Raw genomic sequence first — 22,519 nt, 5'->3', positions numbered from 1 at the left:
GAGCCCAAGAAAATAAAGTCTGTCACTGTTTCCATTGTTCTGGCACCTCAGTTCAGTTCAGTTCAGTCGCTCAGTCGTGTCCGACTCTTTGTGACCCCATGAATCGCAGCACGCTAGGCCTCCCTGTCCATCACCAACTCCTGGAGTTTACCCAAATTCATGTCCATAGAGTCGGTGATGCCATCCAGCCATCTCATCCTCTGTCATCCCCTTCTCCTCCTGCCCCCAATCCCTCCCAGCATCAGGGTCTTTTCCAATGAGTCAACTCTTTGCATGAGGTGGCCAAAGTATTGGAGTTTCAGCTTCAGCATCAGTCCTTCCAATGCACACCCAGGACTGATCTCTTTTAGGATAGACTGGTTGGATCTTCTTGCAGTCCAAGGGACTCTCAAGAGTCTTCTCCAACACCACAGTTCAAAAGCATCAATACTTCAGTGCTCAGCTTTCTTCACAGTCCAACTCTCTGGCACCTAGTATGCACCAAATTATCTGTAAAATGCTTTTACTACCCTCCTTCTCCATCAGCAAAAAAATTAAAAGCAGTTTGTCTTCATGTGTCAAGGACAACACTCTATTGTAACTGTTCTGCCTCAGAACTATATCAAATCCTGCTGTTTGGACCCAATCAGGAGAGCGCTTGTTTGCATCGATACTCTGCAGAACGTCATGCTGGTCTATTACTCTGATGGCATTATGCTAATTGGATCGGGGAGCAGGAGGTGGCAGGAGCCTTAGGTGCATTGGCAAAACACGTGCCAAGGAGTTGGGAGCTAACCCCCTGGGAAGTCCAGGGGCTGCTGCATCATTGATGGTCCCAGGGGCCTGGGGCATGCTGGGTTGTCTTCTTCTGCAAGTGGGAGATAGCTGCTGTGCCCCGCCCCACACCCTCTGGGAGACACAGCACCGAGATATTAGAGGCGACTTCAACCACGTGTTGCTGTGTGCCCCTCTGACCGACTCACCAGGTAACCTACCAGGCTGCCCATTTTGAATGGGCACAGGATATGAAAGGTTCTGAAACAAATCCAGGCTGTGTTACAAGCCCTGTGAGCTGCAGACCCAGTGGCCTGGGAGAATCTGTGGCAGACGGAGATGCTATGGGGGTGGGGTTGGGGGTGGGGAGGGCCTGGGAAGACCCAATAAGAGCCAAGTAAAGCCAACTGCTGATAAATAATTTTTTTCAGTAATTTTTTTGTTTTTACTTGCACTGATTCTTCATTGCTGTGAGCGGATACTTTCTCTAGTTTCAATGAGTGGGTGCTACTCTTTGTTGCAATGAGTGGGCTTCTCAGTGCAGTGGCTTCTCTTATTGCTGAACACAGGCTCTAGGCTCACAGGCTGCAGTACTTATGGTGCATGGGCTTAGTTACTCCTCAGCATGTGGGATCTTCCTGGACCATGGATCGAAGCCATATCCCCTGCACTGGCAGACGAATTCTTAACCAGTGGACCACCAGGGAAGTAGTCCTGCTGATAACTATTTTTGCAGTTGAAAAGCAGCTCCTGGACAGTTTGAGGGCCCCAGAGGGACTGACCATTTGACCCCTCACACCCAGGGCATGCCCAGCAGTGTGCTGTGAGTGATGCACTGAGACCAGGCTCTGCAGGTCTAGAAACCTCAAATCGGGCGGTCCACGCTCCGTGGCACCTCTTCCTACAGCTTGACTGCTCCCCTCTCAACACACACTGGTGGACCGATGGAAAGTTCCTTGCAGCCGCTTGCAAAGAAGGAGAAATTGGCTGGATTTATTCATGGATGTACATGGTAGGATGGAGCCAGACAGCAGGGATGAGCCAACGAGTAGGGGTGGCCTGAAAGAAGGGAGGATGGGGCGCGTCCTCCTGCTTTACTGTAGAAAAGAGAAGGAGGTCTGAGGAATGATCACCTGACTCATGGGCAGTGGTAGCGGGTTCACCACATGATCGGGGATTTGGAAAAAATAGTTTAGTGGCGGGAGGGCGTGGGAGAGACGTGTGGCTGGAATGTGTTTTGGAATGTGTACAGAATCTGTACAGGTGGCCAGATTACAATTCCACAGCCTGGCAGGCTTAGACAACAGCCATTTCTTTCTCCATGTTGTGGAGGCTAAAAGTCCCAACAGCAAGGTGCCATGAGGGCTGGTTTCCGTGAAGCCTCTCTTCCTGGTTAAGAGAAGGCGGTCTTCTCTCGGTCCTCACCAGGCCTCTCCACTGAGCGCCAGTGGTGAGAGAGCTCTTTGAGGTCTCCTCGTCTTTTTTCCCCTTTGTTCCTCATTTTTGTTTATTCAAATTTTTCCCAGCTTTACTGAGCTATAATGAACATTTAGCCTTCCTCCTCTTCTAAGGACAACAGTCCTGTTGGATTAGTGCCCCCTCTGTAGGGCCTCATTTAACTCGAATCACCTCCTTAAGGGAGAAGGCAATGGCACCCCACTCCAGTACTCTCGCCTGGAAAATCCCACGGACGGAGGAGCCTGGTAGGCTGCAGTCCATGGGGTCACTAAGAGTCGGACACGACTGAGCGACTTCACTTTGACTTTTCACTTTCATGCATTGGAGAAGGAAATGGCAACCCACTCCAGTGTTCTTGCCTGGAGAATCCAAGGGACAGGGGAGCCTGGTGGGCTGCCGTCTATGGGGTCGCACAGAGTCGGACATGACTGAAGCAACTTAGCAGCAGCAGCAGCATCTCCTTAAGGGGCCTCTCTGGTGGTTCGGATGGTAAAGAATTCTCCTGCCAATGCAGGAGATGTGAGTTCCATCCCTGGGTCAGGAAGATCCCCTGGAGAAGGAAATACCAACCACTTCAGTATTCGTGCCTGGAGAATCCCCAAAGACAGAGCAGCCTGGTGGGCTACAGTCCACGGGGTCACAAAGAATAGGACACGACTTACTGGGTGAACAACAACAACAATCTCCCTTAAGGCCCTTCTCCAAATACATAAACTCATGGATATGAGGAGGGGAAACCTAGCCCCTAGCAGTAATCAGGTGGTCAAGTTGATCCACCCTGTGGACCTGTGGCAGTCTTTCCTCGTCACCCGCGAGCCTGATCCAGGGGCTCATGAACAAAGGACATAGGAGGCAGGGTGGAAGCTGTACACGCCAGTAGCTTATTCCCTTTCCAACTCTGGTCTGGCTTCTTCAGGGGCTGAATGTCCAACCTGCTGGCATCTGATCAACACTGAGACCCTGAGATGGCACCGTGCCCCAAGGAGTCAGCAAGAGACCCCTCCAGCAGAATCAGCCTCAGTGGGATGGATCTTTGCTCCAATCATGTGCTTGCCTTCCCTGCCCCCTAGGAGTTCCACCAGCACTAGCATTCCCGAACTCAGAGACTGTCTTCTCTATCACCACAATGTTGTAAAGAGATGCATTTACAGAGGCTGTCATTTGCCAGTGGGATCTTGACCAAGGAACTCACTGGCTTTATCACATGCTTCATTCTCTAGGACAAAAAAAAAATCTAAGTCACTCAGTCGTATCCGACTCTTTGTGACCCCATGGACTGTAGCAAGCCAGGCTCCTCTCTCGATGAGATTTCCCAGGCAAGATTACTAGAGTGGGTATCCATTTCCTTCTCAACCCAGGGATTGAACCCGGCATTCCAGGCAGATTCTTTACCATATGAGTCACTAGGGAAGCCCTTAGAGGAATATTTTTAGGACCAGGTGACATAATTGATTACTTCCAATTCATTAATGATGTATTTTGAATCACCCATTCATTCAATTATCCATTTATTCAATCTCCAACTCAATGACTTTAGAGAAATTATGTCTATGAATTCTTCATTTTTCAAATAGTTTTCAGCATCTTCTAGAAGTATCTACATTCTTCCTGCTGGATTTTCACGGGGCTACTACATAATGGCATTAAACTCTGAATAGCAGCCTTCCCACAAATTTCACATGAAGCTGCTCCTTTTGAAACTAGACAAAATAGCAAAGGAGAACAAAATTAAATAGTCTAGACAATGAAGGAAAAAAATCTGTTTTCAGTTTATATTTTATTAGAGGTGACTTGCCAGTCTGATGCCATGTTAAAATTACCCAGAGTAAAAAAGGAATGTGTAGTTCTATGAAAATCTTCTGTTTATTTTTAAGCACTTCCCTAATGAGTTATTCATATAACTAAAATTCTGGGTCACTTCATCCACAGAGATAGACTCTGCATCTATTCAATGCTTGCAGAAAAGAAGGTGGAAACGCCATTTTCATCCTGCTATGAATGTCCTTATGGATGTCTCCTTGTGTTCATGTGCAGAAGCAGTTGCAGGTACTTACCGACAGAATTGCTGAGTTATACAGGGAATGGGAACATGCACCTAGCAAAGTGTTATCAAATTCTGCCCAGGGACTGCCTTGGTGATCTATTGGTTAAGAATCTGCCTTCCAATGAAGCGGAAGCGGGTTCAATCCCTAGTTGGAGAACTAAGATTCCACATACTGTGGGACAACTAAGCCCACCAGGCCACAGTTACTGAGCCTGCCGACCCCAAGGAAGATCCCACGTGCAACAACTAAGACCTGATGCAGCCAAATAATCGGCATTTTAAAAAATTACCCATAGTAACATTGAACCAATTGGGCTATTTTATTGCTCCCATCCAGTTCCATTTTTTCCATCTCTATTTCCAATTATTTCTTGAGCATTTACTTGAGCTTCCCTGGTGGCTCAGGTGGTAAAGCGTCTGCCTGCAATGCGGGAGACCCGGGTTCAGTCCCTGGGTTGGGAAGATCTACTGGAGAAGGAAATGGCAACCCACTCCAGTATTCTCGCCTGGAGAATCCCACGGCCGGAGGAGCACGGTAGGCTACAGTCCATGGAGTCGAAAAGAGTCGGACACGACTGAGTCATCTTCATGCTCCACTCTCTAAGCAGTAGATACAAAGTGACTAAGTCCTTACCCTTACGAAACCTACATTTAAATTTTTTGGAATCCACTGTGCCAAAGAAATCAGACCACTACCCTAAAAAGTTTCCTATCCAGTTTATTCTCCAGTTTCAAATATCTTCTCCTAGATCAACTAAAAATAAATAGAATTTTACCAAATTATTTAAATTGAGCCTCACCAATTTCGTGTACCTAAATCAGCTTTCAAATACTACAGAAACCAACTGTTAAGTATCACAGATGCTTGAAAACTAGTTTGAAGAAAATAGTTGGCAGTGGGATTGCATTTGCAAAATGTGAAAGCTTTGTGAAAATTAGGAGCACTAAAATAATGTCTGACAAAGATTGTTCACATAACACTTTTTACTTCAGCTACAAACTCCAGCGCTAAAATTTTTTCAAAACCACTTTGTATCAGTCATTTTGCAGGAGCATTTTGATGTCATTGTGGTTCATTACAATGGTTAAAGTTACTGTCAGTTTTCCAAAAAATTCTATTTCGGAAATTCCTGGCATTATGAAACTGGAGCCCAAGTAATTTTTCTAATGGCTAAAAAGGTTTCAGTCTTTTGTCAGCAAGTACTGTAGTCAAAATATTTCAACCACAAACTCTTCTTTATTCCCTGAGAGTACAGCCAAGGACCTGAATGATAGCAGAGAGGTGGAGACAGGACATGGCCAGTCAGCAGAAAATTCTGAGTCTACTCAGAGGACCAAAGCCTAATTGCTCACCTATTTCACTTGACAACCAAAAAGGCTGTTTTGAGAAAACTTGTGTGGCTTTCTTTTTAAAGTGTCTCCAAGAGAAATTTTAACAAGTCTCATCAAGTGCTAGTTCCATATTTATGTGATTTTCCCAGAAATTTGACCTAACAAGCAGTTTCACTGGAAATTTACAGACATAACAGAATAATAGTGAAGCAAAATTAGCCTAATTACAGTATAAATTAAAAATCCAAGTCAGTTCAAGGCAATTCAGCAGCTGTACAGTTGCCACTGGAATTCTGGTAGGAATTGCATTGAATCTATAGTTTGCTTCAAATAGTTTGGACACTTTAACAGTATTATTTCATTTCAATCCTTGAAAATGGAGTATTTTTCCACTTATGTGTGCCTTCATCAGTGTATTTCCTTAATGTGGTATAGTTTTCAGTATACAGGTTTTCATTTCCTTGGTTAAAACTATTAAGAATTTTATTCTTTTTGATGTAGTTAAAAATGGGAATTTTCCTTAATTTCTGTGATAGTTAGCAATGTATATATATAGAAATATACCAGACTTTTATGTATTGATTTTGTATCCTGCAAACTTATTGAATTCATTTATTAGTTCTAACAGTTTATTGCTATATCTTTAGGGTATATTTGTATATACACACACATATTGAAAAAAATATGTATTACTTACTAAAATATAGAGTATTACTCAGCCATAAAAAAAGAAAGAATTCTTACCATTTGCGACAACATGGATGACCTTGAGGGCATTAAGCTAAGTGAAAGTCAGAGAAGTACTGCCTGATCTCTCTTATATGTGGACTCTAAAATTTAAAATTAAAAAAAAAAAGACAAGATATAGGGAACAGATTGGTTGCCAGAGATGGAGGGGGATGAAGATGGGAGAAAGGGGTGAAAGGAGTCAAAATGTCACATTTTCTTTTAACTTTTTTGGTCAGCCATGCAGCATGTGGGATTTTTGTTTCCTGACCAGGGATCGAACCTGGACCCCCTACAGTGGAAGTGCAGCATCTTAAGGGCCGGACCGCCAGGGAAGCCCCAAAGTGCAACATTTTTCTAAATAAATAGGAAATGAAATAAATTAAGGATAACTTAATCCATTGTGCTTGATTCATTTACACTTAACTCATCCAAATGCATTCTGTAAGACCCATTTATCATCCAGGAAATCTTTTGAACCTTTCTAAGACAAAGTCTTTTGTCTCTGAACCAGTAAGTTCTAATTTTCCACATGAATGAAGCCTGGGCCTTGAGAGACCGATTGATTTTCAACTTAGATTCTTGAAATTTGAAGTGAAATAAAGACTCAATATTATGTTTATTGCTTTGAGCATTGAATAAGGTCATTAAAAAAAAGAAGAAATTTCTCAATGCAGGCCCAGGTACCCATAGTCAATAAGGGCTAACAATAGACATGAAATTGGTCTGTCAGCCTCAAAATTATTATGAAGCAAGAATACGGGATCAGAGGGATAGTCTCTTTCTTCCTTCTCTACAAATACAAAAAGTAAATTTGCCTGGAAGAGATGGGAATGGCTCCAAGTGATGGTGTTACGTGGAAAAACTAATGTAATCGTTAGGAATAAGTTGACTCCAACTGACTAGTTTTCTCCTTGAATTTATTACAAGTCTGACAATCTCCTAGATGCTTCCTGCAAACTAGAAAACCCTACATTGTATCTGTTTCCATACTTCCAAGCTGTGCCTTACTGTCAAAGCATAACTAGGTCTCCATAAATGACTGCAATGGCTTTCCCAGCTTTCCTTTCAATACACTTTCTGCCTCAAGGCTCCTGATATTTGATTCAGTTCTTCCTCATGGTGCTCTGGCCTTAGCGTCTACGGCAGTTGAAGATATTTTAGAAGCTGGAGGAAGAAGTAGGATTTGGGAACAGAAAAATCTGGATGCAGATAAAGTAGATCTGAGTTAGGGAGTTGAGATTCAGTTTAAATGCCTAATCCCATGGACACACGCTTGTTTATGCCTTTTTCATGGACAGAATCAAATTCTGAAAGGGTATACTCTGTCTTACTTGATTTTTAAAAATTAATCAATATTTATTTTTGGCTTCCCTGAGTCTTCGGTACTGTGTGGGCTTTCTGTGGTTGTGGCGAACGGGGGCTTCTCTTGTTGCAGAGCACGGGCTCTAGGCAGGCAGGCTTCAGTAGATGCAGCATGTCAGCTCAGGAGTTGTGGCACACAGCCTCAGCTGCCCTGCAGCATGTGGGATCTTCCCAGACCAGGAATCGAACCTATGTCCCCTGCACTGGCAGGCAGACTCCCAACCACTGGACTACCAGGGAAGTCCTGTCTTACTTTATTTCTTTTTTTTTTTTTTTAGAGTTTCTCTTGTTCATATTTTTTTTTTTTTTTTTGCTTCTTCTCAAGATCTCAAATGAAAATTTTAATGGAAAAAAGATTATTTTGCATAATTATTCTTCACCATGTGTTTTTCAATTATTCATGGTATTTCTGCCTCATTACTTTGGCTATCATACAGTGATATTCTCCCGGAGACAAGAATTCTCATTATATGCTTTTTATACTAGAAACTCATCAGTTCTTGAAATTGTCCTCATGCTAATCCACCAAGACAAAGGCAAATTCGATGGAGGTTACTGATACTCAAGAGGAGTCTTCAACTAGAGTCTCACATATAAGAGAACACATCCATGCTTTCTCCTAGCTTAGAAAATTTGCCTTGCTGGAGTTAAACTGCCAGTGTCTTCTGAAAACCCAAATAAACCAAATGTACACTTGGCTAGTATCTTCCCACAGGAAGGAAATAGAGACGTAAGCTATTTTATTATTCTTATTATTTAGTGAGCCACGCACCATGAGGGATCTTAGTTCCCCAGTTTAGTTCAGTCGCTCAGTCGTGTCTGCCTCTTTGCAACCCCATAGACTGCAGCACACCAGGCCTCCCTGTCCATCACCAACTCCCAGAGCTTGCTCAAACTCATGTCCATTGAGTTGGTGATGCCATCCAACCATCTCATCTTCTGTCCTCCCCTTCTCCTCCTGCCTTCAATCTTTCCCAGCATCAGGGTCTTTTCTAATGAGTCAGTTCTTCACATCAGGTGGCCAAAGTATTGGAGTTTCAGCTTCAGCATCAGTCCTTCCATTCAGGACTGATTTTCTTCAGCATTGACTGGTTGGATCTCCTTGCAGTCCAAGGGACTCTCAAGCATCTTCTCCAACACCACAGTTCAAAAGCATCAATTCTTCAGTGCTCAGCTTTCTTTATAGTCCAGCTCTCACATCCATACATGACTACTGGAAAAACCATAGCTTTGACTAGATGGACCCTTGTAGGCAATGTCTCTGCTTTTTAATATGCTGTCTAGATTGGTCAGGGATCAAACCCATGCTCCCTGCATTGGAGTGTGGAGTTTTTTAACCACTGGACCACTAGGGAAGACCCATGAACTTACTTTAACGAGCAAACTTATGAATTTTGCTTAGTATCTTACTCAAGCCTGGTGCAAAATCATAAAATTGGCTCCATTTAATAATTTTTTAAAAATAATTTTATTTATTTTCAGCTGTGCTGGGTCTTCGTTGCTGCACGTGGGTTTTCTCTAGTTGCAACCAGCGGGGGCTCCACTTCGTCGCGGTGCACGGGCTTCTCACTGCAGTGGTTTCTCCTGTTGCAGAGCGAGGGCTCTAGAGTGCGGGCTCAGGAGTTGTGGCACAGGTGCTTAGTTGCTCCACAGCACGTGGGATCTTCCGGGCCCAGGGATCAAACCCGTGTCCCCTGCGTTGACAGGCAGACTCCTGTCCACCGTACCACAAGGGAAGTCCAAAACTGGTTTCATTTTAATGTCACACTCCTGTTTGTTTGTTGACCTTATTTTCTAAAGCTATTGGGTGACTTTCATTTCTGAGTTTTTAAAGTTATTATCCATCTGTATGCCTTTACAGAAGCAGTGATACTTTCAACCTAAAATACCCTTGCTACTTGTTCTCTGGTCAAAGAGTGCCTCCTTTGTTATATATTCAGCCTTCTCTGCGAAGCTTCCTTTCTCACCCAGGGACTCTTCTATCCCACCCCTTCCGCTCACCTTGGCGCAGTGGATCAGCCACAGAACTCCTGTGTTGCTCACACTCCGTGTCCTCTGCTAGTCCACCTAGAACAGTCTGTGGCCTTCCTCTTCCACCAAGCTCTTTGGAGTCCTTGAAGGCAAGGATTATGTTTTATTCATTTTTATGGTCCCATCCCTCAGAACGGTACCTGTTTTAATCTAGATGCTTATAAATATTAAATGAATTTTGAGTTTTCCTACTTTCTACATTTAATTTACTTCACATTTCTTTTTAAGTTTCAAGCCTTTTCTTACTCTTTTTACAGTTAATGATCTCAAATGGGATAAACCGACCATCAGACATTTAGGAAACCACTTTGGTTTTCAGATCTGTACAATGGAGCTAATGACACAAACCTACTTTAAAAGCCTGTGTTAAAAATAAATGCTGTAGTCTCTCTTCAGAGGAAAATGCTAAATAAATAAAATAAGGGTTCACTTTGGAAAACCATCTGGCAATTTTCTCCAAAGTTAGACATACCTTATGATCAAGCAATGCTCTCAGTATTTACTCAAGAGAAATGAAAACATATCCTCAAGAATATTTCAGTTCAGTCACTCAGTTGTGTCCGACTCTTTGCAACCCCAAGGACTGCAGCACACCAGGCCTCCCTGTCCATCACCAACTCCCAGAGTTTACTCAGACTCATGTTCATTGATATGATCCAACCATCTCATCCTCTGTCGTCTTTTTCTTCCCACCTTCGATCTTTCCTAGCATCAGACCTGGGTTCAATCCCTGGGTCAGGCAGATCCCCTGGAGAAGGGAAGGGCAAGTATTCTTGCCTAGAAAATTCCATGGACGGGGAGCTTGGCGGGCTACAGTCCACGGGGTCACAAAAGAGTCAGATACAACTTGGTGACTAAAACTTATTCATACAGCATAAAATCAAGGGAAAAAAAAAACAACAACCAAATTTCCATTCAAAGAATGTATAAACAAACTGTGGTATATTCATACAGTGGACTACTACTTAGCAATAAAAAAATAAATTCAACTGCTGATACCAGCAACAACATAATTGAAACTCAGAAACACTAAGCTGAAAAAAAAAAAAAAGTCAGACAACAAAGAGTACATACTGTGCATACATTTCCATTTATGTGAGATTTAAGAATAGGTAAAACTAATCTATGGTTATAAAAATCAGAATATTGGATTATTCTAGTTGGGGAGGGGATTACCTGGGAAGAAACACAGGCAATGTTCTAATCTTGCTTGGAGATATTGGTTATAAGATTGTATATATTAGTATATATACTGATTGTATATATAGATTGTATATATATTAGCATATTGTATATATACTAATTGTATATAGTAGATTGTATATATTAGTCAAAAATCATCCAAATGAACACTTAGGATCTGTGCATTTCAGGGTATATATATTTAAAAATTCTATCTCAATTTCTCCCTCCCTACCCAAATATATGTACATAGACAGATATATATATATAATACACACATCCATATGTACACACATATGTACAAAGATATACAATATACACATGCTGCTGCTACTGCTAAGTCGCTTCAGTTGTGTCCGACTCTGTGTGACCCCATAGACGGCAGCCCACCAGGCTCCCCCGTCCCTGGGATTCTCCAGACAAGAACACTGGAGTGGGTTGCCATTTCCTTCTCCAATGTATGAAAGTGAAAAAATAAAGTGAAGTCATATCTGACTCCTAGCGACCCCATGGACTGCAGCCTACCAGGCTCCTCCGTCCATGGGATTTGCCAGGCAAGAGTACTGGAGTGGGGTGCCATTGCCTTCTCCGATAATATACACATACATATGCACAAATACATATGTACAAAGTCTAAAACGGTAGGCCACAGCAAGAACACATTTAGTTTTGGAATTCATCTTGTTATACTATTATTTTCATACTAATTATGTTTTTCTTAGGATAAGAGTAATAACCATGTTACCCTTAGTCCAGATCCACTGATGAGTGAGATAAATAACAGGATCTGCTAAAAAATAGAAATTTGACATAGAACAATTTTACTATGACAAGTAAGGTTTTTTGTTTGTTTTTTTTTTTTTTTACTTCGCAGCTTGCAGGATCTTTTCATACTGTTCATGGGGTTCTCAAGGCAAGAATACTGAAGTGGTTTGTCATTCCCTTCTCCAGTGGACCACGTTTTGTCAGAACTTTTGAACTACGGTGTTGGAGAAAACTCTTGAGAGTCCCTTGGACTGCAAGGAGATCAAACCAGCCAATCCTTAAGGAAATCTACCCTGAATGTTCATTGGAAGGACTGATGCTGAAGCTGAAGCTCCAATATTTGGGCCACCTGATGTGAAGAACTGACTCCTTGGAAAAGACCCTGATGCTGGGAAAGATTGAAGGTGGGAAGAGAAGTGGACGGCAGAGGATAAGATGGTTGGATAGCATCACTGACTTGATGGAGGTGAGTTCGAGCAAGCTCTGAGAGTTGGTGATGGACAGGGAAGCCTGGAGTGCTGCAGTTCATCGGGTATCAAAGAACTGGACATGACTGAACTGAACTGAAGTGCAGGATTTTAGTTTCCAGACCAAGGTTCGAATCCATGCCCTCTGCAGTGGACTCAGAGAGTCCTAACCACTGGACCACCAGGGAATTCCCAGCATTTTTTTTTTTAAGTTAACTAAAATCGTGCGTATGTGTGTGCACGCGTGTGCTAGTCGCTCGGTAGTGTTCGACTCTCAGTTGTGACCCTATGGACTCTATCTAGTCCGCCATGGGATTCCCTAGGCAAGGATACTGGAGTGGGTTGCCATGCCCTCCTCCTGGGCATCTTCCCGACCCAGCGATCGAACCCAGGTCTCCCGCATTGCAGGCGGATTCCAAGCAGATTCCTTACCATCTGAGCCACGTGGCTTAACACTGCTATCTGTTGAAGAAAACAAAGTCCATATGCGCAAACTACAGCCCAGATATGACTTATTATAGTGACTGCAGTTAGCCTGTGTGCAGCTGAGGACGACGCTCAGCTGTGGAGATGCTGTCAGGGAGAAGGCAGAGCCTCCGCTTATCCAAGGAGCCTTAGCAAGGAGAATCGTTAAGAAAGGAAAGATGACCTGTGGGAGCTGGAAGGGAGTGATTGTAACGGCCAACAACTAAAAATGCCAGAGTCTGGTGTTTTTAAGACTTCTTTATTTGCCCCCCCCCCCCCCCCCCTCATCTTAGGGCCTTAGCTGCAGCAAGCAGGATCCTTATTGAAACCTGCGGAATCTTTAGTTGCAACACAAGATGCGGCAGACAGGAATCTAGATCCTCCACCAGGGATGGAACCAGGGACCCCTGCATTGGGAAAGCAGGGTCCCAGCCACTGGACCGTCAGGGAAATCCCCGGAATCTGATTATTCGTTCATCTTCCGTTTCACTAGATTTTGCCCTGTGGCTTTCCAAAGTGGTTGTAACACGCACGAACCTACCAGGAAGTGTGTACTATGCTTTTACGCATTGAGAAAAAATAGGTTTGAAACACGTACAAACCGGACAACACGCTTTCTTCACTACAGCCTGGCTTTTCTGCCCACATAGCCATCCCCGTTGACTGCAGCAGCGAGAACAGACCTGTAACTTCGCGCGCCCGAATGCTGCCCGAGGACGCACGCACACACCCGCACCCGGCGTAGCGTCTGACGCAGGCGCTGACGTCAACACGCTCGGGACGTCGGCGCCCGTTGGACCCCCTTGAAGGCCCCTTTCTGGGCTGTCTGGCAAGAGCCAAGTGTCAGCCTGTGTCGGTCGATTACCTCGCCCTCTTTTTCGCAAGAAATGACAGTATCCTCACAGGCTCTCCTCGTCCTCAGGGACAATAACCTCACCCCTCAGGAAAGGATGGCTGTCGGTCGGCGTTTCTTCAGGCAGCGCCGTGGGCAGCCCACAGGGCCTTGAAAGGCGCATGCGCGGCCCCGCCTCCTTCTTTTCGGCCGGAACCGCCATCTTCCAGGTAAAGGCCAGCGCGTGGCTCCCGCCGCCTCTCGTTTCTCTCCCGGCCCCTCAGGCGTGAGTTTCAACCCTGTAGCGGCTGAGGCCGCGCATGAAGCCCTAGAAAGGCTGTCTAGCTTTTCCGGGGGCCGCTGGCTCGAGTGGTGGGGCTGTGTCCATCCAGACTCGGGACCGTGGGCGCGGGGCTGGGCCGAGGCCGCGACCTGCTGAGGGGAAGAGCCCCAGAGAAGCGGGGCCGCAGCCCCTGGGTGACGTGACTCGGGTCTGTCGGAGCAAGGGAACTGGTCCCTCCTGTGCTTGCACGGCTTCAGCCCTGCTGACCTGGGATTCCTCGGACCGGCTCTGGGGCCGCGTGACCCTTTCTTTTCGAATGCCTTCAGGGTGGCATCCTTATTCTCGTTGCAGAAGCTGAAGTGTATGTGCTGCGGGCTAGGGGCTTCAGGGTGGTAGGAACGGGTTGGCGGGGTGTGTGTGTGAGCCTGGGGCCTGGTCGGAGAACCGCAGAGGTGCCCAGAGTCCACCTGGACTAAGAAACCGAGGCCGTTAGTCGTTCATACAGAGGGAGTGATTTCGGGTCGTTTAAATGTTGTCTTGGGGCCCCAGTTGGACAAAGGGAAAATGCTTTTGTTGGCTATGGGTGTATTAATGCAGGGCAGCAAGTGTTGAGTACAGGGATTTCTGAATAGTTCTGTCTGATTTAGAAGTTTGGGGCGGGGAGGGGAGTTAAGCAAGAAACCGCTTAGCCTTAGTTTTTGCGTCCTTCTGTCTAGTTTGTGGACTTCCCTGGTGGCTCAGACGGAAAAGCGTCTGCCTACCATGCGGGATACCCGGGTTCAATCCCTAGGTCTGGAAGATCTGGAGAAGGAAATGGCAACCCACTCCAGTACTCTTGCCTGGGAAATCCCAGGACAGAGGAGGCTGGCAGGCTAGTTTGTAGCAGCTGCCAGAGTTGCCCAAACTTCGAGATGTGCTCCGTCAGTTCAGTTCAGTCGCTCAGTCGTGTCCGACTCTTTGCGACACCATGAATCGCAGCACGCCAGGCCTCCCTGTCCATCACCAACTCCCGGAGTTCACTGAGACTCAAGTCCATAGAGTCAGTAATGCCATCCAGCCATCTCATCCTCTGTCGTCCCCTTCTGCTCCCAATCCCTCCCAGCATCAGAGTCTTTTCCAATGAGTCAACTCTTCGCATGAGGTGGCCAAAGTACTGGAGTTGCAGCTTCAACATCATTCCCTCCAAAGAAATCCCAGGGCTGATCTCCTTCAGAATGGACTGGTTGGATCTCCTTGCAGTCCAAGGGACTCTCAAGAGTCTTCTCCAACACCACAGTTCAAAAGCATCAATTCTTCGGCGCTCAGCCTTCACAGTCCAACTCTCACATCCATACATGACCACAGGAAAAACCATAGCCTTGACTAGACGGACCTTTGTTGGCAAAGTAATGTCTCTGCTTTTGAATATGCTAAGTTGGTCATAACTTTCCTTCCAAGGAGTAAGCATCTTTTAATTTCATGGCTGCAGTCACCATCTGCAGTGATTTTGGAGCCCCCAAAAATAAAGTCTGACACTGTTTCCCCCTGTATTTCCCATGAAGTGATGGGACCAGATGCCTCATCTTCGTTTTCTGAATGTTAAGTTTTAAGCCAACTTTTTCACTGTCCTCTTTCACCTTCATCAAGAGGCTTTTTAGTTCCTCTTCACTTTCTGCCATAAGGGTGGTGTCATCTGCATATCTGAGGTTACTGATATTTCTCGTGGCGATCTTGATTCCGGCTTGTGTTTCTTCCAGCCCAGCATTTCTCATGATGTACTCTGCATATAAGTTAAATAAGCAGGGTGACAATATACAGCCTTGACGTACTCCTTTTCCTATTTGGAACCAGTCTGTTGTTCCATGTCCAGTTCTAACTGTTGCTTCCTGACCTGCATACAGGTTTCTCAAGAGGCAGGTCAGGTGGTCTGGTATTCCCATGTGTTTCAGAATTTAACACAGTTTATTGTGATCCACACAGTCAAAGGCTTTGGCATAGTCAATAAAGCAGAAATAGATGTTTTTTTGGAACTCTTGCTTTTTCCATGATCCAGCGGATGTTGGCAATTTGATCTCTGATTCCTCTGCCTTTTCTAAAACCAGCTTGAACAACTGGAAGTTCACGGTTCACGTGTTGCTGAAGCCTGGCTTGGAGAATTTTGAGCATTACTTTACTAGTGTGTGAGATGAGTGCAATTGTGCAGTAGTTTGAGCATTATTTGGCAGCATTGCTTTTCTTTGGGATTGGAATAAAAACTGACCTTTTCTGGTACCGTGGCCACTGCTGAGTTTTCAAAATTTGCTGGCATATTGAGTGCAGCACTTTCACAGCATCATCTTTCAGGATTTGAAATAGCTCAACTGGAATTCCATCACCTCCACTAGCTTTGTTCGTAGTGATGCTTTCTAAGGCCCACTTGACTTCACATTTCAGGATGTCTGGCTCTAGGTCAGTGATCACACCAACATGATTACCTGGATCGTGATGATCTTTTTTGTACAGTTCTTCTGTGTATTCGTGCCACCTCTTCTTAATATCTTCTGCTTCTGTTAGGTCCATACCATTTCTGTCCTTTATCGAGCCCATCTTTGCATGAAATGTTCCTTTGGTATCTCTGATTTTCTTGAAGAGATCTCTAGTCTTTCCCATTATATTGTTTTCCTCTATTTCTTTGCAAAAGGCAAGTCATGTGTCTTGGGTCGTGAATGGATTTCTAACTAGTGGGCTCAGTAGTCAAGAAATGATTTACTGATACCCACAGAGCATGTCTCCTTGTTTATGAACGTAAGGCGAGTTTATATGAACTTAGTACAAATGTAGAGTTGAGAATTGAAGCAGTATTTAGGCTTGATAGATTCTTCTTGCCTTTCTTTTTTGTTGTGGATATTTTTTTAAAAGTTTTTATAGGCATATAGTCAGTCAGTTTACAATGTTAGTTTGTAGTGTACAGCAGAGTGAATCAGTTATACATAAGTCTTTCTTTTTTTAATATTCTTTTCCCATATAGACCATTACAGAGTAATTAGTAGAATGTGAAGTAAGAGTGTGCACAGTGGTTTAACTTTGATGGGTTAGCTAAAACATTCTGTTTCCTTGCCAGGCAAGTCATATGAAAAAGATTCTTGGGAGTCACTTTTGAAGATATGGTAACATATTGAGAGATTGATTTAGGTTAGAACACTGTGTTCTAACTTGTGATCTCCTTGTGGTAGGAGTCGTTGCCAGCAATGGTAGTTCTCTTGGGTGATCTGAAGCAATTAAAACCATTATTTTGAGCTTTGGGGAAACAAAGTGAAAAGTTTAACAGTGTAGATACACCTTACATTTCCTGGTAAACAACTGAGTAATTAGATAAGTGAGTTAGAGATTTTTGATAAGTTAATAGATGCTGTATAAGAGAAACCTGTAGGTTGAAAGGGGGGGTATCAATATGCAAAAATAAAAGACTTGAGTTTTGTGCTTTGCCTTCTAGTAATTCCAGTGCTCTTGGCAGTCTCAGAAATAGTATGCCAGGGTCCTGTTGTGTTTTTATATTCTCATAGGGAAAGTGCTGGTTTGGATTCTGAAATCCAGTTCTGCCTCTTAGACTTTTTAGGTGATTTTGACAAAAATCTTGGTAAAATTACTGCCTTTTCCCCTTTTATAAGAGCTATTGATTGGTGAGCCAGCCTTGTAGATTGTTCCCTAATTCTGATGTTGCTACTGAAATGAGTGCATTTGTAATTACATATTTTTTGGTTAAAGGAGAAGATGACACTGTTGACACTGTGTTTGAGTGTTCTGTGCTTTCTGGTTTCAGTGATTCGCCAAGATGACCAACACAAAGGGAAAGAGGCGGGGCACCCGCTACATGTTCTCCAGGCCTTTCAGAAAACATGGTGAGTGGAGCTGCCCTCCTCCTGGTTTATTGCCTGTGTGTTGCGGTTCATACAGTGTGTTGTTAATAAATGACACTGATTAATCAGCATCTGCCTTTTAATATAAAACATGCATTTTATATATAATTTCTAAATTGTTGGCTATCAAGATAAAGTACTTGTAACAGCCAAAAAGTGTGTTGAAGGCTAGTAAGTATTTCTTTTACTCTCAATATTGACTGTTTTGTGTGTTGTTTTTTTTTTCTTTTTCTTTTTGCAGGAGTTGTTCCTTTGGCCACATACATGCGAATCTACAGGAAGGGTGATATTGTAGATATCAAGGTAAATTATAAAACTGGAGAATTAACCACGGAGTAACATTAGAAGTTAGAAAAGTTGTTGAAATTTGAACAGTGTGTATTCCATCATTTTGTCTTCCTAATTGAGGGGAAATCCATTTACTGAGGAGGAGCTCCTTAGAGTGTGGAATGGCTATTGTAATTTTACTTTCAAAAACAAGCTTTTAAAATGCTATTTTTGAGTCTTAAGAATTTTCTCATTACTTGTTTTTAACAGCTAGTGGAAAAGTTAGGGGGGAAATCATAAGAACTTAAGTGTATGTGTCCTGGCACTCCAGAGCTTAATGATGATTGTCTTTTTGATTGCTTAAAGCAACGTGAAAATGACATTTCACCGGCTCTGAGAGCTCTTGAGTTGCCTTTTAAAGAAAAAAAATTAAAATATCTTACTTTGGGTTTAAAAGGAGGGGGGAAATTGCTGGCATGACGTTGACTTCCTTTCTAAACAGGGAATGGGTACTGTTCAAAAAGGAATGCCCCACAAATGTTACCATGGCAAAACTGGAAGAGTCTACAATGTCACCCAGCATGCTGTTGGCATCATTGTAAACAAACAAGTTAAGTAAGTACCGTCTAATTCTTTGTATATTGCCTCACACCCCCTTTCACTTTGCCAATTGGACTTATGTCTTTATTGGTCATTCAAGTGGGGCAAAGGAAATAACCTTTTAAAACTCAGGCAAACTGGGTGTTTGTCTTGTAACCTGTCAGAGGAAACATTGTAATAAACTTAGTTTGCACCTTACAATGTTAAAGCCTTATGGAGTATGTTAACTAAGTAGTTATAGTTTTCAGAAGGTAAGAAGTTTAATAAGTTGTACGTTTTATTAGTGGTCTGGTTTTGCTTAAATTATTTGGTACTTGAGAGTCTGTCATCTCACAGAAGAGAGCTTATGAATGGGGATGTTTGCCTCAACACCCAGTTCAGCAAGATTTAATAAATGATTGTAAATTTGCTGTCATCTTGTCTCTGGGTAGAGGTTCATGGTTTAAAGTAAAACCCATGAAAGGATTCTCTGAATTTAGGCTGTGTTTTTGATGAAGCACTTACAAGGCTCTTTTTTCTCCAGGGGCAAGATTCTTGCCAAGAGAATTAATGTGCGTATCGAGCATATTAAGCACTCTAAGAGCCGAGATAGCTTCCTGAAACGTGTGAAGGAAAATGATCAGAAAAAGAAGGAAGCCAAAGAGAAAGGGACTTGGGTTCAGCTGAAGCGCCAGGTGAGTGCTTGGCAGGGTTTCTTGGTGTTGAGTGTGTTATTGGTTCTGGGAACAGTTTGAAATTGAGTTACAGTACTTTATATAATTACTCCCTTGTGTTTTTTTAGCCTGCTCCACCCAGAGAAGCACACTTTGTGAGGACCAATGGAAAGGAACCCGAACTGTTGGAGCCCATTCCCTATGAATTCATGGCCTGATGGGTGTAGAAATAAAGACCTGGACTGTGCAAATGATTCTCTTAATTGAGTAGAGGTGTTGTGTCCAAATTGAGTGGGTGATGTCTTTTCAGATTTAGTGTTTTTTCTTCCTGAAAGGTGTAAGATAGTTGTTGTTCAGTATGCTCCATTTTTTAATACACTGCCAGATATTATTTATAAAGTATTTTTACTTCTTGGAAAATAGCCTATTAAATCCCTGTTTTGGGGGGGGATATAATGAATGAAAGATTATCTGTTGCATTATAGTTCAGGAAAAGTTGATTACTCTTAATTGCATCATAAATAGATATGTTTTGAGGATCAGGAACTTAAATTTGAAGCCTGAGCTGTTTAGACCATTCATGCAGCAGTGCTCAGCAGAGTGTTAAAAACCAGAGGACCTTTTTTATTTAAACTGATGTGGCCTTCTAAGCACTTAATAAAATGTACTCAAAAAATTTGGAATAAGTTCAGTTTTGCCCATTCTGCATGAAAGGAAGCAGAGGCACAAGTCAAGTAAGGTGCCAAGGTTATGAGGGGGGAGAGTTGGGCAAGGATTTATTGCTTCATAGTAATAATATTTTAAAGCTACTTAGTGTATTTGGAGCACATTTTGGGTTCTGTTACTTCCTGGGTATTTTTAATTGGATGTGGTAAACACCCAGTAGGGCCTTGATCCCATCCCACTCCCCTGCCTTCAGGATTCTGTGGTAGTACCTGTAGCGAGCTTGTTTAAAGGGTGTTCTCTCCCCACTGTTAGAGACAAGAACCTGTGTGTAATGTTGGTAAATGCTGTGAATGAGTGAAACCCTGGTGTTGGCAGCCTTCGGTTTTATCTGGGGTGGCGGGATGGTCGTAGGTCTGCTTTGGAGTCCAGCAGACCTGGCACTGAGTCTTGGATTCCTGACCTAACACAGTGAGTGTGGTTGGTTATTAATTGCCCTTAAAGATGCACACCTAGTGGTGGAGGGTTATGTTTAAACATGACTGTTGGGCAAAAGAAATTGTTTACCACCACTGCAGAAAAGGAGAACCGTAATGAATTGCATCTGTTGGCATTCCCGTTCTGTGTTTTTCAAGGTAAGTTGATGGTGCCACTTATGCACCAGTTGAAGTCACTGCCTACTTGAAAATTCTGTTCTATGAATGTCACAGCCATTCTTCCCTCCGGCCTTTTTAGTCACTTTCTCTTCATTTCTTGTAGCTACTGTTAGAGTGGCTTCAAGACTTCCCACTTACTGATCCTCTTGTAATGCACACTGCTTAGCCTGTGTTTGCTTCTGCCTTTGCAAAGCGGAAAGATCTCCCCCTCCGGGGTGGCTGTGGAGGTTTGATTGGAAGCCAAGTAAAACACACAACATGGTGTCACACAGTGTTTGGTGACAACATTGTGATCTGTTGAGTTTGCAGTTTTCATCCAGGGCAGGAATATTAAAACAGCTGTCTGTAACTGTGAAGTCCAGGTCCTACTAAATATTCTTTTCCTACATGATGGCTCTATTAGGAAAATTCTGTGCATTGCCCAAGTTCTGCACATACACTTGCCTTGGCCCAAAACACCCATACTTGGCTTTCTTCATTTGACAGAATTTCTGCTTGTCCTTCATTTACCTTGAATCATAGATGAACCATCCCTGATAAAAGCATGTAAAGGAACGGTATGAAAGTGCTTGGAATCAGATGATAATCTGGTTTAGGTTGATGGAATGAAATCCACCCGCCCCCCCCGCCCGCCAAAAAAAAAAAAACACTTCCCAAGACAGGTGTTCGATCCGTGGGTTGGGAAGATCCCGTGGAGAAGGGAAAAGCTACCAGCTTAAGTATTCTGGCCTGGAGAATTCCATGGACTGCTGAGTGATTTTCACTTCCTTTACCAGCTGAGCCACCAGGGAAGCCCAAGAAGACGAGTGGGTAGCCTATCCCTTCTCCAGCTGATCTTCCAACCCAGGAACCAGGATCTCCTGCATTGCAGGTGGATTCTTTACCAACTGAGCTATGTAGGAGGGAAGCCCCTGGCACATATGTCCTTGATAAACGCTCTTGGATGAGAAAAGCACTGCCTTTTTTCTTTTTTTTTTAAGTAGACATCTACTTTAGGTGGTTTTATTTTCCTGTGGACTTTATAAACTACAGGAAAATAACCTAAAGTAGATGTCTACTTGTTTTAAAAGGCAGTGCTTTTCTCATTCAAGAGCATTTATTGACTACAGTGACTGTTATAAACTACAGTGTTTCTGAATTTTGAGGGCTAACCAACCACGTTGCTCAGTAATGAGTTATTAAATATTTCATGTAATGTGGAAACATTAAGATACTTCAAACCTTTGTTCATTCTCCAGCAAGTCATGCTAACCTTGTTTTGTGTTGCTCCTGTAAAATGAGGATTGTCTGCAAGTCCGACAGATTGGACCAAAGGATTTTCTACAAGTCCTTTTGCACTTTGAGTGATTCCACGTTTAACTCACTAAATGAAGTGTAACTTGACTTGTCAAAAAGGAAATGGAGGATCATGGGACACAGTGCTGGAGGGCTGCTGAGGCTAGACCAGAGAAAGGGCTGCAGATGGGCCCGGCCACGCAGAGGGGAGGTCACCAGGAAATGGGAACTCCTCTGGTGTGCAGTACAGCGTTTTATAAATTGCTGTCATTGGTGAGACTATGAATCTGCATCCTCAGGCACAGTACTGAATTTCAGATTCTTGATACTGATTGCTTTCCTAAAGGGTTGTACCAGTCTGTACTCTGTGAGTGAGTGAAAATGCTTGTCTTTTCACTCTCCCCAGTTGTTGCTAATTTGTTGCTGCTCTCAGTTGTGTCACTCTGTGACCCCATAGACTATAGCCCTCCAGGCTCCTCTGTCCACAGGGATTCTCCAGGCCAGAATACTGGACTGGGTTGCCATTTCCTTCTCCAGGGGATCTTCCTGACCCAGGAATCAAACCCAGGTCTCCAGCATTGCAGGAGTATTCTTTACTGTCTGAGCCACCAGGGAAGCGCATTATAATTTAGTCCTTGCTAATCTGGTGGAAGAAAATGTTGAATTACTGAATTGGGCTTTCGTTAGCTTCTGGGCCACTTACCTGGTTTCCTTTTGCCTCCACTGCCATCTCTGCTGAACCTCCCTGTGTTTCTGACCTTTATTCTCACATTCAAAGCCCTGTATCATCTGGCCTCTACCTGCCTTTCTGAGATCTTGTACCACTT

General features: G+C 43.5%; 1 protein-coding gene, 1 long non-coding RNA gene and 2 other non-coding genes across 4 annotated transcripts; 3 read left to right on the top strand and 1 right to left on the bottom strand.

Annotated features, from left to right (window-relative positions):
- Positions 1-9,170: 9,170 nt before the first annotated feature.
- LOC138990262 (uncharacterized) lies at positions 9,171-13,321 on the bottom strand. Its single transcript, XR_011466381.1, has 3 exons — positions 13,187-13,321; positions 9,680-9,791; positions 9,171-9,392 (listed from the first exon to the last, which is right to left on the bottom strand). It is a non-coding gene; the product is annotated as an uncharacterized lncRNA (long non-coding RNA).
- A 257-nt stretch (positions 13,322-13,578) lies between these two features.
- Positions 13,579-19,349, top strand: RPL21 (ribosomal protein L21). The gene is made up of 6 exons (XM_005902186.3): positions 13,579-13,650; positions 17,482-17,560; positions 17,820-17,881; positions 18,348-18,460; positions 18,969-19,119; positions 19,227-19,349. Exons 2-6 carry the CDS (start codon positions 17,494-17,496, stop codon positions 19,314-19,316), a joined length of 483 nt encoding a protein of 160 aa, XP_005902248.2. The 5' UTR covers positions 13,579-13,650; positions 17,482-17,493; the 3' UTR covers positions 19,317-19,349.
- Positions 18,177-18,247, top strand: LOC138990304 (small nucleolar RNA SNORD102). The gene has a single exon (XR_011466415.1). It is a non-coding gene; the product is annotated as a small nucleolar RNA SNORD102 (small nucleolar RNA).
- Positions 18,494-18,620, top strand: LOC138990308 (small nucleolar RNA SNORA27). The gene has a single exon (XR_011466419.1). It is a non-coding gene; the product is annotated as a small nucleolar RNA SNORA27 (small nucleolar RNA).
- Positions 19,350-22,519: the final 3,170 nt, after the last annotated feature.

Source organism: Bos mutus, chromosome 12, assembly GCF_027580195.1.
Source record: "Bos mutus isolate GX-2022 chromosome 12, NWIPB_WYAK_1.1, whole genome shotgun sequence".
Classification (NCBI taxonomy): domain Eukaryota; kingdom Metazoa; phylum Chordata; class Mammalia; order Artiodactyla; family Bovidae; genus Bos; species Bos mutus.
This window is presented reverse-complemented; position numbering and strand designations above follow the sequence as displayed.